General features: G+C 45.5%; 1 protein-coding gene across 1 annotated transcript in view; it reads right to left on the minus strand.

Moving 5' to 3' along the window:
- Positions 1-8,006: 8,006 nt before the first annotated feature.
- LOC142563074 (venom metalloproteinase antarease-like TtrivMP_A) overlaps positions 8,007-18,282 on the minus strand; it is a 93,034-nt gene continuing 82,758 nt past the window's right edge. The window contains exon 14 of the mRNA XM_075673591.1: positions 8,007-8,067. Coding sequence (XP_075529706.1) covers positions 8,029-8,067 — 39 coding nt within the window. The 3' untranslated portion in view covers positions 8,007-8,028. The remainder of the gene's footprint in view (positions 8,068-18,282) is intronic.

The following is an 18,282-nucleotide window of genomic DNA, read 5'->3' on the forward strand; positions in this document are numbered from 1 at the left end:
CTTAATATTGTCTGTGTAAAACTGAGCGCAATATAACCATGACCAGACGGTGTGTCGTATGCCTCCTGTTCTGTCTCCCGTTATTTGCGCTGTTTCCTAAAGTATTTGTTAATAACATCGCTCTGTCTCATCGTTGGCTGTGGTCGACTTCGGTTGGTTTTGTTAGACACATTATTCCGCTCTTATGCAAGACCACGCAAGACTAGGAGACCACCGGCTTTGTGCTTATCGCATTTTGTAGCCAGCTGATCAACATTTATTTGATATCTGTACTAGAATATTATTGTTACCTGCTTTTACTTTATACTGTACCCGCTTGGTGCACATGTATGTCAAGATCGGGACTGTCCAAAGCGCTGTCACCACTTGGCGCCACTTACCTCAGGAAGCCAGAATGTCATCATAGCTTCTGAGCATGCGCGGCCAGGGCTTCGCCATTTTTTGTCATATACGCGTGCGTAGCGAAGCTTCCGCTTTCCTATTTTTTTGTGATATTCCAGGTGCTGCCTCCTGGCGGGGACCGCGGGAGATGGGAGAAAATGGCTGTACTCTCGCTGTGCGTCTTCGCTTGTTGTGGTTTTTTTGGACCTCTTCTTACCGCATCTGTGGAGCTGTTTCTTTGTCGTATATGCTGAGAAGTAGAATGCACAACAGAAGTAGAATGTACAATAGAAGTAGAATGCACAACAGAAGTAGAGTGCACAACAGAAGCAGAATGTACAACAGCGCATTGCCGTCGTTCGCTGCACCAACAGCCAGCGAAGAGCAAGATGCTCATGCAGCAGTCCTGCGATGTGTTTGTGTTTGTGTTGAGAAGCTTGTGGTTTTGTTCTGCGCGTTCACTTCACGTTTCCTACCACGCTTGAAGAGCAGCATCGGATAATGACTTAAAATAGAAGACTTCGTGCCCAGCAAGTTCGGTTGTTTGTGATATCGTTTTGCTGCCGTAAACCACGTGTTAATGTGGGTCGTGGCTGCCTACGCTGCGGCCCTGGGACAACATCGCGGTTTACGGCCTTTCGATCGGCGTCTTAATTTTGGATCTGACCGGTACACTTTTCAGACGCAAAGATCACGGAAGTCAACCATTACAAAAGCTACGTTTTGCATACGAAGGAAAGGTGAGCCGAAAACGAACCGGTGCGGGTGCTGATTTCGTAACTTGCGCAGTGATCGTTCCGTCACAAGTGTAACAATACTGCACGGAACTTGACCATTTGTGTGCCCTGTTTTTCATGCACATGAATGAGCCAATAGTATTTTCGACCACGCAACAAGGCGAAAGCCAACATTTTGGCCTATATTGGCTTGCATATTAGTCTATTTGGCCTCTGGTTTGGTAGGGCCACTATTTTAATAAAAAGCGCTTACATAACCACCACCACGCCTTATCTATTAGTTTTCTCAGAAGAAAAGTTAGCTAAAGAGCAGCCTTGTTTACGAAGACCCGCTGCGTAGACATAAAACGGGTAAATATCACTTGTGAGTGATTTTATTAAGAGGAGCGCCTGAGTATGCTTCTATAGCATTTTTTCCGCAGAATTAGGGACAAACAATGGTAAGCCTATTATATACTTAGGTGTTCATCTAACTGCTGATCTGTCCTTTTCCAGCCATAATGATATGACCGTCAGGAAAGCCGGGAAAATGCTTAGCCTACTTATATGAACCCTTAGAACTGCCCCTCAGATTCTTAAAACCATAGGATATAAGTCGCTGGTAAGGCCGCAATTAGATTATGCCACCGCCTTGTGGGATCCCCACCAGCGGTACCTGATTGATAAGTTGGAAGGCATACAAAACCGCGCTGCCAGTTTTATATCAAGGCAATACTCCAGACACGCAAGCATAACAGCAATAAAGAAACACATCGGACTAGAGCCGGTACAGATAAGACGCCAGAAGCACCGACTGAAACTTCTGCACGCAATATACACTGACGCGACAGGCACTGACAAGCTAAAATACCTTAAAGCACCCCACTATATCTCAAACAGAAGAGACCGCAGTTTCAAAATACGTGAAATTTCCTGCAAAACGAACTATATGAAGTTTTCTTTTTTCCCCGCAGTATTTCTGAATGGAATAAGTTGCCAGTTGAAGTTGTGAGTGCTCCTAGTGATGCATTTTTAAGACTATAATCAATGATTTGTAATTGCAATCGTCTTCCAAACCAATGACTGCAGGCTGAATGAACTTTTTTCTTGTACTGTTTTTCATGTACTTTTTTTCATGTGCTTATTTTTATCTTGATGCATTGCTCCTTTGTCATCCCTCCCTTTTGTGTGATTATATTCTCGTGCTAGTCAGTTCATGTTGTACCCACTCCCCTGCTATAATGCTTCGGCGCTGCAGGGTGTACTGTAAATAAAATAAATCGACCTTTCGGGCTAAATATATCATAAACACCTGCACTCGGGCAGGGCTCTTGCAATCGTCACGGTTTCTGCGCAGATCAAACATCGGCAGAACAATGTCCCAACCGTTGCTTTCGTAAGTGGAAACCTTTGGCAGGGCGAGAAGCCGGATAAGTCTGAGGCGCGTTGATGAAACTTTTGAAGTTTAATGATGATATTTAGGTTAAGGTCATTCGACCCATAAGCTTATAAATGTGTGCACGTGGATAGTATTTTGCCATTTGGCATGCGAGACGATTTGGTAGCTTATTTTACTGTTCTCATTGCGCCCTTTAAAAGTGGCCTCTGCTACCATATGCCACATGCTTCAAATGGGAACATATAATTTTAAAGAAAGCGCAGTTGATAGGTCTTTTTTTACCGCGTGGCAGATAATCCGGGGTCAGCGGAGTCGTCCGGGAGCAAAATTGCCGTAAATATTTAGGTATATGTACACGCATGCCACGCTTTTCTATATGACAGGCGGTGTAGGCGGCTTATATTGCCATGCCATTCTGTCACTAAAGTGGCTCATACCTTGTCTTACATTCTTGGCAAAGTGATTCGTCGGTAATTTGAGAAAGACAGCCCACAACAAATTTCATGAGACACAACGCTGACAGCGCATGAATTTTTTGTTAAATCTTCTCAGATTGTAATATTAGAAGTGCGAAACAATAAGAGAAACTTGAAAACTGTGTATTTTTTTTGGTGCGGCTGGGCACTACCTCGGGGATTGGCCCACGCAAGAGGCCTCTCGGCTTCGTGCATAGTGTTTGCCCCCAGCATTTCTCGGCAAACAATTACGGTTACATAAGCTGCAGTTGCCAGGACACGTAAGAAGCAGTCAGGGATCTTGGAATGATATAGCGTTCCACTCTTAATAGTGTACCTTAAGCGTCCTCCAAGTTATATATCGTATAGCATACCCAAGGCTGGATATAACACACAAGGTTAACCCTAGCCCTGAAATGCGGAAGTGGGGAAAAGTGAATGAAAGACAGAAAATGTGGAAAAATGGGAGAAAAACAAAAAAAGTCACAGGCCTGAGCCGCACACGCAGCAGAGTTACAGCCTAAGTTGGGGGAGTGGCTCCATAGGAGCTGTCTTTTCGGCACCACGCACTACAGGGTCCTCACGGCGAAGTACGTTTGCATCGTTTTCACGAGAACGAACTTAACTGTCGATACGGCATCAACGGCAAGCTACGACTTGTGCTCCTGTCTGCACAGCGGTCTGCTGAGCCCGACGTTGCCTGGTTGTAGCCGTGCGAGTAGCTCTACGATGCGCTTCTTCAGCAGCTGTTCGTACCTGGCGAGGAGGCGCCATAACTTGTATCGAAGAGTAAACACAGGTATCCAGATTGTGACGCATATGTCACATTCCTTGACTCATGGCACGATACAATAGTGTTGTTGATGATAATGATCGTTTATTGGCATCCCCTTCGAAACGCAGTTGTGACAAATAGTAACCTAGTCTGCTTGAGTTAGCCAGGTCCAGCTACATGCAGCATGCAACCGCTATGTGCCATTGCTACATGTCGGTACAGCTGGTCGAACCTAACGCAACTGCAATGCAAACTTTGAACGTATCGACGCTACGCCGCGCGCTTGTACAATGGCACGATATGACGCTAATAATCATGGTGATTTATAGGCACTCAGATTGAAATGGGGCGGTAACAAACAGCCACCTAGCCTGATCGAAGTAATGTGGTACAGTATCCTGCTTTTAATCCTGGCATCTTCCTATACACATCCTTAATCTTATTTTTCTTCCTCGAATCTTCTCTACCTTGTACGTCCACCTATGCAAATGCTTCATGGTGTGGCAGTTGGTGTAATAATATCCTACTCCACTACAAAGTGTGCACGTAGCGAGGCTAGCTGCATGCAACTCGCACCGTGTGAGGAATGGCACGGTACGATCCTAATGAAGGTGACGACTTATTGGCAACCCGTCTGCAACAAAGCGGCAACAAACAGTCACGTAGCCTGCTTTATTTAATCAGGTACATCACACACGTTTTTAATTACAGCAATATTTGTACACCTCCTCAATCGTCATTTTGTTCCTCAAGACTTCTTTTGCTATCTTCTACCGCTACATATGCAACTGCTACATTGCGTGCCACCTGGTGTAATAATATGCAACTGTAACCCAAAGGGCACGCGTATAGACGCCGTGCGACGCACATTTCACATCGCAAGACAAGTGGCACGATATAATGCAACTAGTCTTGGTGCATGTACATGGTGATGATGATTTATGCGCATCCCCTTTGAAACGCGGCGGTGACACAGTCACCTAGCCAGCTAGATTTATTCAGTTACACAACATATATTTTTGTAGTATTTTTGTACAAATCTCCTTAAACTTCATTTTCTTCCTCAAACCTTCTCTAACTACCTCGTACCGCTACCTGTGCATCTGCTACATGACGTGTTACCTGGTGTAATGAAATGCAACTACAATGCAAGGGCGTATTGACGCGTTTATGGCGCATTTTCCCGCTACAAGCTATCGCTGGCGTGGTTCAGGAAAGAATGTTTCCATGAGTGCAGCAGAAATTTCTCTGGCCGGTTTCTCTGCCCTTCTGTAACTAAGCATATCTCTCCCTTTGCGGGAGGCAATGAAAATATAATCTGCACTAAAGCGAGTCTTAAGAAAGTGAAAGCTTTCAACAACCTCCTTGAGGAAGCCGCAGGGAACCGGTGGTGCATCTGTGACAGTTGACGACGCAACTATTTCTGGAAGGTAATTGACTGATCAAAGCTGTAACATCGTTATGGACAGTTTACATGATGAAATAAGAATAACGGGGAGGCAAGTTCCCTAACAAGAAGGTGAACTATGCCCAATATCCACTCTCAAGTGTTTCCCATTATCGTGTGCCTTATTTGGTACGTTATTAACTAGATGTACTTAATCGTGTCCGTCGAAGGATCACTCCTCCAGAGATCAAAACCTTTTTCTTTAAGTTACATTCGGCAATCCTTTCTGTAAAAATATGATTAGAAAAAAAAGGGGCTGTTCCGTGCTGTGGTCAAGAAATTTCCGGCCATAGCGGCCGCATTTCTATCGGGGCGAATTGCGGGAACACCCGTGTACTTAGATTTAGGTGCGCGTTAAAGAACCCCAGGTGGGCGAAATTTTTGGAGTCCTCCACTACGGCGTGCCTCATAAACAGAAAGTTGTTTTGGCACGTAAAACCCCATAATTCAATTTAATTTGAAGAAATTTCTGCTTGTGTCCACATACTGAAACAATTGATCACTGTTTTGTAGATTGTAGGGATGCCGTGTTCTTCTGGAACATTCTCCAAAGAGCATTTAAAAAAGGTTTAGGTTCACACCAAAGAAAATTTGTTTCCTACCTTTTAAAGATGCCTGGGGTCCACCATATGACACGTTTTGGTACTTGGCCTACACAGCTTTTGGCGCAGTAGAATGTGTGACAGGCACCCTGAACCATCGCGAAGCAATCGGTCGTGTTTTCCTGTATCTGCTGCCTATACGTTAGTAGTGTATACGCGGCTGGAGAAACAGCGCCGGACTGAATGCCTTGATTGGACGCTTGCATGTGCTTGCCTGTCTCTTGAATGTGCTTTCAATCACCTTAAATTTCTGTAGCACTTTGTTCTTCTTATTTTGCTGAAGCTTCTGCTCCCAAGTATTAAAGGAAAGAAAAGCGCTGGCGGTGGCTTAGTGGTAGAGCAGCTGGCTCCCGCGCAGCGGGCTCGGGCTCGATTCCGGCGGGAACTGGGTATTGTTTTTCTCATCGCCGGCGATAGCTGCTACGGCTACCGAACACCGCAACTCACACCGGCGGCGGAGACGGCGGTGGAGGTCGTCGTCAACGGTAGCGGTTTTGGCTTAAACCGGGAACGGCTTAAAGTTATATATAGTCTTTGTTCGTTTCAGAGGACAGTGATCTCGCTTGCCGCGAATTTTGTGGCTCATACTGAGGAACCCAAGTTGGCAAAAGGTTCCTTTAAGAGTGGCACATACGCAGTGCTTTCGTGCCGTGAAAGGCGTTCGTTGAAAGCGGCGCATAGGCAGTGCTAATGCGTCTTGTTGCTGTAATTGAGAAAGCCTTGTGACATCGGCACGCTTCCGCTGAGCATCGTATCAATTGAAAGGATCTTTTTTGTTACATTAGAGTGGCACACTCCCCGTGGCACATACGAATAACCAAAGTTGCCGTCAAAGACGTTCTTTGAAGGGCGGTAGACGCCTACTGGCGCATACGCAGTTGCTCAAGTTGGCATGAAAGAGGTTCATGGATGACCAGCACTGACCAAGTGGCACCTACTCAGGTTCCAAGCCGGTGTCAGAGTTTCACTGAGAAGCGCTACTTACCCGGTCCCGCGTCTACAGTGACCGCGTAAAAAACGTCGGCGTGAAAGCGGTTTGTTGAATAGCGGCACATATGTACAGATGGCCACACACTCAGCCACCAAATTAGTAAAATGGCTGGTTTCGAACCCTGTTCTCTCAGCAAAGTAGTACGATGTGCTACCCATTGTACCATGGACTACTTAGTGACCAAGGTAGGCATGAAAATGGTTAGATAGATACAAACATACATAGATAGCCCCCTTAAAGTACGTTAAGTGCCCTAAAAAATTAAAGATGGTTTGGTAGTGCGAGCCAGAGAATATCGTGCGAGAGCAGATTTTCCTAGACGAAGTAAGGCATTCCTAGGCCGCTGCTTGACCGGTTGCCAATTAAATGCTTTGCAGATGTCGTTCTTAAACTTGCTTTATTGCACACATGATACGCATAGGCATGCACACTGGGTTGCATAATGCACACAGGGTTACTCGGTGGACACAGGAAGAGGAAGGTTGCAGACTTGCACAAATACCATTTTGTGGTCCTTAATGTCGCGATGAGACCCCGTGTCCCAAGAACGCAGTCAGGATGCTGTCTTTCGGGTGATCGAGGAGAGGCTCCTTTATTCAGTGAACGCCTCTTCTATAGCCTCCGCGCATCACGTGATCCACCGTGCAGACACAGACGCTGTTGGCGCCGCCTCTATCATGCGGCGTCGCGCGTACATAACAGAACGCGTAACCGATTCCGACGCCCTTAAATTGGGCTTGGTTTCGATGCCTTCCGACGAGATCAGCATTTTGGAAGATGTGGTCATGGAACTCTTCCACTGCGTCGTAGCCGTAGCGTTGCCTCTGTGCTGTAACTTGTTGCGCTTAAAGCTTTGGAGAACCACGTACGAGCTAAAGCCTGCTACGCACGAGGGCGTCATTGCGCGCAAGGGAGGCGTAAGGCAGGAGTGATTGAGTGCTGCGACACGTGTACACGTTTTAAAGCCATCAGGGTAGATTTCCATCAAGGTCACGTGCGGCGGCGCGCGTGTGTTCGTCCAAGGAGAATGGAGGCGAAGCGTGTAATTTCGCGCGGGCATAGCTTCTTCGCACGTTTCTCGCGAACGCCCCGTGCTGTAGGAAGAGGCTTCAAACAGACAGAAGCGAAATCCAGTTTGGTAGGCTAGGAGTGCTTTCGCACTAAATTGCTATCGCATTATAAGCTCATTTCCGTCGAGCTCGCTAGAAGCAAGAATGAATTTCCTGACACGAGAGGTAACTGATGCAGGGAAACTTTTTTATTTATTGCCTTGCTTGCATGCACAAGCCGTGCGTACATTTCTGAAAAAAAAGAACATGTCATGTCAAAAAGATCTATTTGTAAAATTATGACAGCTGATCTGTGCTGTTCTTTCCAAGAAACGTTAACCAGAAGCAACTCAAGTTGATATCTACGTAAAGCGAAATGCAATGAATGAATGCATGAATGAATAAATAAATGAATGAATGAATGTGTCATGTTTAATGGCGCAGGGACCAGGTATGGGCAATGAGCGCCATGTTAGTGTTAATGAGTTCGCAGTGGGCTGATGAGTTCTGTGAAGTTGATGTGACGTGGCTATAAAGCGGCCTAAAATTGTTGCTGTAAATTGCACAAAAGCCACGTTTTATAAGGTTACGTGTTATCTACGTGGTATGTGTTAGCTGTAAAATCTACGTATTATATTCATGTGTACCATGAGCATTAAGATGCATTGCGAAATAACGATGCAATATACAAAACATGTGAGACGCTAAAATTGGCTAGATCATTAGTGCCTCACTAGAGCCTTTGAAACACAAGGGCCTGGAGGCATGTGCTATAGAAAACAACTATCATAGCGGCATCCTCTGGAAAGAAGATGCGCTACAAATTTAATAGGCTTATAACAAGTAGCAGAGCATCATTGGAGAAAGCGAGAACTGTTTTGGTCTTAAAAAGCGGTTCTTCACCAAGGAACATAGCTTGATGAAGAGGGACACAATAGCGGTATGCAAGAGGAAAGTGTTTTTTCGGCTTTCCGACACTCCAGGAAGACGTGGAGGACGATCAGCCTGTAACCACAACTACCACAGGTCGGAAACTCGTTACCAGTCAAGAGAAAGTTATGAATGCCAAATGTGTGTACTATTCTGAGTGCAGTGAATAGGACATCTGTTCGTGTTTTCATAGTTACGTGCCAGAAACCTAACTTCTGTTTAATTATGGGAAGCGTCCCACAAGCGTTGGCAGCGGCTTCGCAGTTTGTTTCGTAGGAAAGGCTAGATGTCTGTGGCATGGACAGCAACAGAACGAATACCTCGCGATGCTATTTATTTGGCGATTTCGTTGCCAAGCTCATTACCTTCCATTCCTCTATTGCCAGGAATCCGGCATATACTACATGTCTATGCGATAAATAGATGTTGCATAAGAGTGAGTAGAGTTCAGTGAAGAAATGATTTGTGTACTTTTGTAGAGATATGCGTGCTTTTACAGGGCTTAACGAGTCTCTGAATATGATTGTTCTGTCAAATTTTAGTTTTTTTATATGCTTTACTGCAGACAGTACTGCATAGGCTTCTGCAGTGAAGATACCTGTTAAGGGATTGAACACGTCAGATTCAGAAAAAGAGGGCCCAACAGCAGCGTAACATATGGCAGTATCTGATTTTGGCGCGTCAGTGTAGAATTCGGAGAAGGAGTACTTCGACTGAAGTTCACAGAAATACATAGTGATTTCGAGCTCAGGAGCCTGCTTTGTGACCTCTACAAATAAATCAATAAACATAAGAAATTCGGCAACAGCGCCGACCACCCACCACAGAGCCGAACGAGGGGACGCGGCAGAGCTTCCATACAAGTCTGCACGAAGCCAGTCTTACTGCCATCACTATAACCAAATGTGGTGTACCCAAGGCTCGATAGCCACACAGGGTTAACCCTTCACGCGAAGGAGAAAGGAAGTAAGGTGAAGAGAGAAGGAGACAGGGAAGGCTAAAAAGTTGGAGAGAGAGAGAGAGAGAGAGAGAGACGAAGATTTGAGATGAGAGAGACAGGAAAAAGCGACTGCCGATTTGCTCCAGGTGAGTCAGCCTGGAGGTGCCGCCAATGTGAAGCAGAGGCCGAAGAGGTGGGTTGCCTCCGCCGGGGGCCTTGAAGGTCGAAAAACCCAGCATCGGCTCAACCACCAGGATCCCCCTTTTGCCAGACATGGCTTAGCCGCGCACGGCTACGCGCGGGAGGGTCCAACCCTCGTGTGCTCGGGTACGTGGTGTCGCAACACACGAAACGCCTGCTGACGCAGACGCCCCTGCGGGGTATTGGGAAAGTGAAAGATGCACTTTGAGGCCGCGAACATTCGAGTTAGGGGTAGCTATCCATTTGCTTGTATTTTGAATTTTCACTGACAATGACTTGTGTTTGTGTGGGTCAATTTTCGTAATTAGGTTTACTGTTTGTATAATTACACGCTGAAAATAAATCTATAGCAAATATAGCGATCCGAAAACAGCGTCACAGGGTCTGTTAAGGGCGAAATTGTTCGTAAGAGATGATTCGACCAAATCTCGATGCTGGACATTCTCTTAGTGAACGCGCACTTACGAATGAAAACCTTTGTAAATACGGCCTCTGGTCTGTAGTTATAAAAACTGTCCTGCTGCTTTAGTTTTGCTGTAACCTTCAACATAAAAAACTACGTGATGTATTGGACATTTTGCTCTGATGTTGCGTGATGTGTAGGAGATGCAGTGGCTCTGGCTGCTCTTATTTTGATAGGATGACATTAAATGCTTCTTAGTTTGCCGGCCTATAAATATTTGCGAAAAATCGAGGGAATGACGGTGATTGTAGATCTGAAATTTCGTTATGGTATTGATTCTGTCCTACCAGGTTCTTTGGCGTAAAAGTTGAGTCAATGTAACGCATCAGTCGTTGATGATGATGATGTATGGGGTTTTATGGCGCAAGGGCCAGGTATGGCCAAAGAGCGCCATGTCTGTGGTAATGAGCTTGCGATGTGATTATGATTACTATGAAGTTGGTGTGACGTGGCTCTAAAGGCGCCTTAAAATATACGCTCTAAAGTGCGTAAAATCTGTATAATAAAATTATGGCGATGACGTATGACTTGTTTTATGAACATTTAGATGCATTTAAAAAGAATGATACGATAGGTTAAATATATCAGATTAAAGGAAATGCTAGAGCACTACTGCCTCCTTAGAGCCCTTGAAACACACAAGGGTCGGGAGGCACGTGCTATGCAAAGCAATTATCGCAGTGGCATCCTCTGGAGAGAGGAGGCGCTACGAATGCATGGGACTAATAACATGTAAGACCACATCTCTGAGGAAACCTAGGACTGTGATGATGATATGTAGTGTTTATTGGCGCAAGGGCCAAGTGTGGCCAAAGAGCGCCAAGGCAGTGGTGATAAGTTCGCAATGTAGTTATGAATTCTATGTGGTTAATGTAAAGTGGCTGTATAGGGGCCTTAAAAATAGTCGCTCTAGAGTGCGTAAAATCTCTCTGTAATAAGGTTATGTCGATGACAAATGACGTGTTCCATGTGCAATAAAATCCATCGTCAAAGAGTGATGCAATACAGAAAATATATTGGATGGTAAAATTACCTGTAGCACCACTTCCTCGCCAGAGCCCTTGAAACACAAGGGCCTAGAGGCATGTGCTATATGAAACAGCTATCGCAGCGGCATCCTCTAAAGAGAGGAGACGCTACGAGTGTGTGGGGCTAATAACATGTAATACAACATCTTTCAGGAAGCCCAGGACTGCGTTGGTGTCAAACAGCGGTTCTGGGCCGAGTAACACTACTGGATGAAGGGGGATGTGCTGCCGGTATGCTAAGGGAAATTGTTTCTTTCTTTGAGATTCGGCTTTCCGACACTCCAGAAGGACGTGGAGGACGGTCAGCCTCTCCCCGCATCTACCACAGGTTGGAGGCTCGTTTCCGGTGAGTAAAATGTTATGTGTGCCAAATGTGTGTCCCATTCTTAGACGACAGAATAGGACATCTGTTTGGCGTGATTTTGTTACGGAAGGCCAGAATCCTAATTGTGGCTTCATCACGTGGAGCTTACTATTTGTTTCCGCGTCCCATAGGCGTTGCCAGTGGTTCCGTAGTTTCCTCCGTAAGAAGGGCTTCAGAGCTGTGACAGGGACTGCGGCGGTGGGATTAACAGAATGCGATGCAACTGACGTGGCCATCTGGTCCGCCAGAACATTGCCTTCGATGCCCCTATGACCTGGCACCCAGCATAAGGTGACATGCAGGTTTCCTATATACGCTTTACACAGAATGGAATAGAGTTCATCAATTACCGGATTTTTGTGGTTACAGAATGACATCAAGGCCTTCACAACACTAAGGGAGTCCGTATATATAACTGATTTCTGGAGTTGTGATTTCCTGATATGCTTTACAGCCGACAATAGTGCGTAGGCCTCAGCCGTAAAGATACTAGTTTCCGGATGCAGTACATCGGATTCCGAGAAGGATGGACCGACGGCTGCATAGTACACCCCCTCGCGTGATTTCGATGCGTCTGTGTAGAACTCGGTGCAGGCATACTTGCACTGGAGTTCCCGGAATGCATTTGTATTTCAATCTCTGGAGCATGCTTTGTGACTTGCACAAAAGATATATCGCATTGTATGGGCTGCCACTCCCAAGGTGGTAACAGCTTGGCTGGATGCATTAGGCGAAGCTCGAGGAGTGGGACATGCATTTCATCACTAAGCTCCCTCACACGCAGCGAGAGAGGCTGCCTTACGGAGGGACGATCACGAAACAGTGTAGCATATGTGATATGGTTAACGGTGTTAAAACACGGATGTTCAGGATTAGAGTGGACTTTCAGAAAATATGTTTGGCTGATGTATGTTCTCTGCAGATGAAGTGACCACTCATTTGATTCTGCATATAAACTTTGTATGGAACTTGTTCTGAAAGTGCCAGTGGCCAGTCGGATTCCTAGATGGTGGACTGGGTCTAGCATCTTTAGTGCGCTCGGGGCGGCAGAGTGATAAATCACGGCACCATAGTCTAATCGTGATCGAATGAGGCTTTTATAGAGTTTCAATATACACTTCCTGTCACTACCCCACGTAGTCTGGGATAGAAGTTTCATTATGTTCATTGTTTTTAGACAGTTTCCTTTAAGATGTTTAATGTGGGGGCCGATAGTGAGTGAGTCCAGTATAACACCTAGAAATTTGTGCTCTTTGTTTACAGGTATTTGTTGTCCACCCAGTTCTAAGCAAGGATCTGGGATCATTCCTCTCTTTCTTGTAAAAAGAACGCAAGAGCTTTTGTTAGGATTGATCTTAAATCCATTCTTGTCTGCCCACATCGACGCTTTGTTCAGGCCATGCTGTACCTGTCTCTCGCACACTGCGAGGTTACAGGATTCGAAAGCTATTTGTATGTCGTCCACGTAGACAGAATAAAAGATTGCCGGTGGTAATGAAGCGCGAAGCGTGTTCATCTTCACGACGAAGAGTGTGCAGCTGAGCACGCCTCCTTGGGGCACACCCGTTTCTTGCGTAAAATGACGCGAACGTACATTACCGACTTTTACCCGGGAGGTACGACTAGACAGATAGCTTTTTATGAGGTTTAGCATATTACCATGGATGCCTATTTCTAACAAGTCTCTTAAGATTCCGAAACGCCACGTTGTATCATACACCTTTTTGATATCGAGAAATATTGATAGGAAGAACTGTTTATGTATAAATGCGTCCCGGATATTTCCTTCAAGACGTACGAGATGATCGGTTGTGGAGCACCCTTCTCGGAAGCCGCACTGATAAGGATCAAGCATTTTGCTCATTTCAAGGAAATGGATGAGTCGCCGATTAATCATTTTTTCAAATACCTTGCAAAGGCAACTTGTGAGGGCGATCGGGCGGTAACTTACCACTGAGGAAGGATCTTTGCCTTGTTTCAAAAGAGGAACCACAATGGCTTCTTTCCATGCAGTTGGAAGGTATCCTACAGCCCAAATGGTGTTGAAAATTGTGAGTAGCGTAACTTGGGTGTCATTGTGTAGGTTTTTGATAATTTCATACATGATTCTGTCAGATCCCGGTGCAGAGCTCTTGCATGAGCTCAAGGGAGCTCTGAACTCGGCTATACTGAAAGGGCAGTTGTACGATTCATTCTGTAGACATTTTCTTTTGAGTGGCTTACATTCTTCGATTTGTTTAAATTTCAGAAAGGATTTCGAATAATGTTTTGAACTTGACACGCTCTCAAAGTGCTCGCCAAGTGAGTGCCTGATCTTGCAGCGTATCACCCTGTGTGTTTCAGACGTGGTTCCAGACTTTCGCCTCATCTATAAACGAGTTAATACTCGATAAAACTTGTGCCAATTTTCTCTTCTGGCTTTTCGGCGGGTTCTCCTGCCTTGCGACTTTACTTTTTTGAAGTTGACAAGATTCTCTGCAGTGGGCGAAGCGCGTAGCAACCCCCACGCTTTTTTCTGATTCCTACGTGCGATTCTACATTCATCGTTCCACCACGGGACACGCCGTTTGCATGCCGAGCCACTTACTTCACGTATGGATTTAGATGCGGCATCTATTATTAAGGCTGTAAAATACTCCACAGCCGCATCAATACCTAGCGAGGACATGTCATCCCATGATATACTAGGTAAGTTTCGGAACTTCTCCCAGTCTGCTGTGTCAATCTTCCACCTGGGGGCCTGTGGTGGATATTCGTTTTCTTTAAGTGTTCTTAATAGTATGGGGAAGTGGTCGCTTCCGTAAGGATTGTTCGTAACTTCCCATTCGAGTTCAGGCGGTATGGACGGGGAAACTATGCTGAGATCAGATGAAGAAAAAGTTTTGTTTGCAAGACAGTAATATGTGGGTTTCTTCTTATTCAGAAGGCACGCACCAGAAGAGAAAAAAAAAACTGTTCAACAAGACGACCTCGCACATCTATACGAGAGTCGCCCCACAGCGAGCTGTCCGCATTGAAATCGCGAAGAACAACATAAGGTTCTGGCAATTGATTTATATAGGACTGAAAATCATGTTTGATGATGATGATGTGTGTGGTTTAGTGGCGCAAGGGCCAGATGTGGCCAAAGAGCGCCATGTCCGTGTTAATTTGTTTGCAGTGAAATCATGAGTACTATGAAGTTGGTGTGCCGTGGCTGTAGAGGGGCCTTAAAAATTGTAGCGCTAAAGTGCGTAAAATCTGTATAATAAGATTATGGCGATGGCTTATGAAGTGTACTATGAACAATAAGACAATTAAAAAGAATGATATGATGGCTAAAGATATATCAGGTTATATAAGATATGCTAGAGCACTAATGCCTCCTTAGAGCCCTTGAAACACAAGGGCCTGGAGGCATGTGCTATTTAAAACAATTATCGCAGCGGCATCCTCTGGAGCGAGGATGCTCTACGAATTTAATGGGCTTATGACGTGTAGAACTACATCTTTTAAGAAGTCGAGGACTGCCTTGGTGTTAAAAAGCGGTTCATGACCAAGAAACATAGCCGTGTGCAGAGGGATGTAATAACGGTATGCTAGCGGAAAATGTTTCTTTCTTTCAGGTTCGGCTTTCCGACACTCCAAGAGGACATGGAGGACGGTCAGCCTCTCACCGCATCTACCACAGGTTGGAGGATCGTTTCCCGTGAGTAAAAAGTTGTGGGTCCCAAATGTGTGTCCTATTCTGAGGCGACAGAATAGGACTTCTGTTCGCCGAGATTTTGTTGGGGAGGGCCAAAAACCTAACCGGGGCTTTATAACGTGCAGTTTGTTATTTGTTTGCGCGTCCCACGTGCACTGCCAGTGACTTCGCAGTTTATTTCGTACGAAAGGCCTCAGGTCTGTGACAGGCACATCAGCGGTAGGGTTAGCAGCTTGCGATGTGATTGACGTGGCCATCTCGTCCGCGAGAACGTTACCTTCGATTCCCCTATGGCCAGGGACCCAGCATATTATGATATTCTGGTTAGATGAGTACGCTTCACATAATGCAGAATACAGTTCATTGAATACGGGATTTTTATGTTTGTAGAGTGACTTTAAGGCCTTCACGACGCTTAGAGAGTCTGTATAGATCGCTGCTTTTGAAAGTTTTGATCTTCTTATATGCTTCACGGCAGAGAGTAATGCGTAGGCCTCGGCCGTAAAGATGCTTGTTTCAGGATGCAGTACATCGGATTCCGAAAAGGATGGGCCGACTGCTGCATAGGATACCCGGGCATTTGACTTCGAAGCGTCTGTGTAGAAATCAGCGCAGGAGTGTTTGTACTGAAGTTCCCGGAAATGCATTCTGATTTCGGCCTCAGGAGCGTGCTTTGTAACTTTTATAAAGGATATGTCACATTGTATCACCTGCCACTCCCAGGGAGGTAAGAGCTTGATTGTGTGCATTAAGCGATGCTCGAGGAGTGGGACATGCATTTCATTGCTAAGCTGCTTCACACGCAGCGAAAAAGGCTGTCTTATGGAGGGACGGTTGCTGAAAAGTGTAGTGCACGTCATATCGGTAACGGTATCAAAACATGGATGTTCAGGATTGGAGCGTACTTTAAGGAAATATGTAACGCTGATGTATGATCTCTGTAGGTGGAGAGACCATTCATTGGATTCGGCATATAAGCTTTCAATTGGGCTTGTTCTGAAAGCGCCCGTGGCTAAGCGAATACCTAGATGGTGAACAGCGTCTAGCATCTTTAGCGCACTCGGGGCGGCAGAGTTGTATACCACGGCACCATAATCTAATCGTGACCGGATGAGGCTCTTATACAGATTCATTAGGCACTTCCTGTCACTACCCCACGTAGTCTGGGATAGAAGTTTCATTAAGTTCATTGTTTTCAGACACTTTTCTTTGAGTTGTTTAATGTGTGGGACGAAAGTGAGTCTATTGTCAAGTATAACACCTAGAAATTTGTGCTCTTTGTTTACAGGTATCTGTTGTCCACACATTTGTAAGCAAGGATCCGGAACAAGGCCTCTCTTTCTGGTAAACAGCACACAAGAGCTCTTTTGAGGATTGATTTTAAAACCATTTTCCTCTGCCCACCGTGACACCTTGTTCAAACCATGCTGTACCCGTCTCTCGCATACTGTGAGGTTACAGGATTTGAAGCCTATTTGAATGTCGTCCACATAGACGGAATACAAAATGGCTGGTGGTAAGGAAGCTCGAAGCGTTGTCATTTTAACAATAAAAAGTGTGCAACTGAGCACACCTCCCTGGGGTACACCAGTTTCTTGTGTAAAAGGACGTGACAGCACATTGCCGACTTTTACACGGAATGTGCGATTGGACAAATAGCTTTCTATGAGGTTTAGGATATTACCATGAATGCCCATTTCCGATAAGTCTCGCAAGATCCCGTATCGCCACGTGGTGTCATACGCCTTTTCCATATCGAGAAATATCGAGAGGAAGAACTGCTTATGTATAAATGCGTCCCGGATATTTCCTTCAATACGTACAAGATGGTCGGTTGTGGAGCACCCTTCTCGGAAACCACACTGATAGGGATCAAGCATTTTGTTCTGTTCAAGGAAATGGATCAGTCGCTGATTTATCATTTTTTCAAATACCTTACACATGCAGCTTGTGAGGGCTATCGGGCGGTAGCTTGCCACTGATGAAGGGTCTTTCCCTTGTTTTAAAACAGGGACCACAATGGCTTCTTTCCATGCGGTCGGAAGGTACCCTGCGTCCCAGATAGTGTTGAAAAGTGTAAGTAGTGTCAGTTGCGTGTCATTGTGTAAGTTTTTCAGCATTTCATACATGATTCTGTCAGATCCCGGTGCAGAGCTCTTGCATGCGCTCAAGGCAGCTCTCAACTCTGCAATACTAAAGGGGCGGTTGTACGGTTCATTCTGCCGACTCTTTCTTGTGAGTGGCTTGCGTTCTTCTATTTGTTTATATTTGAGAAAGGGTTTTGAGTAATTGTTGGAACTTGACACGCTCTGAAAGTGCTCCCCAAGTGAGTCTGCTTGTTCAAGCAGGGTATCGCCTTGAGTGTTTACCAGGGGGAGTGAATAAGTTTGTCGTCCTTTTATCCTGTTAACCCTGTTCCAGACTTTCCCCTCCTCTGTATAAGAGTTGATACCCGATAAAAACTTCTGCCAGCTCTCTCTTCTGGCCTGTCGGCGCGTTCTCCTTCCTTCAGATTTTGCTTTCTTAAAGTTAATAAGATTCTCCGCAGTGGGAGAGGCACGTAGCAACCCCCACGCTTTGTTTTGTTTCTTACGGGCGGTCCTACACTCGTCGTTCCACCACGGGACGCGCCGTTTGCATGCGAAACCACTTACTTCGGATATGCATTTTGATGCGGCATCTATAATGAAGGCTGTAAAATATTGAACGGCAGCATCAATTTCTAAAGAGGCCATGTCATTCCATGAGATCCTGGTGAGAGTTCTGAATTTCTCCCAGTCGGCTGTATCTATTTTCCACCTGGGAGCCTGTGGTAGACATTCCTTTTCTTTATATGTTCTTAGTAGTATAGGGAAG

This window comes from Dermacentor variabilis, chromosome 11 (genome assembly GCF_050947875.1).
Source record: "Dermacentor variabilis isolate Ectoservices chromosome 11, ASM5094787v1, whole genome shotgun sequence".
NCBI classification, from domain to species: Eukaryota; Metazoa; Arthropoda; class Arachnida; order Ixodida; family Ixodidae; genus Dermacentor; species Dermacentor variabilis.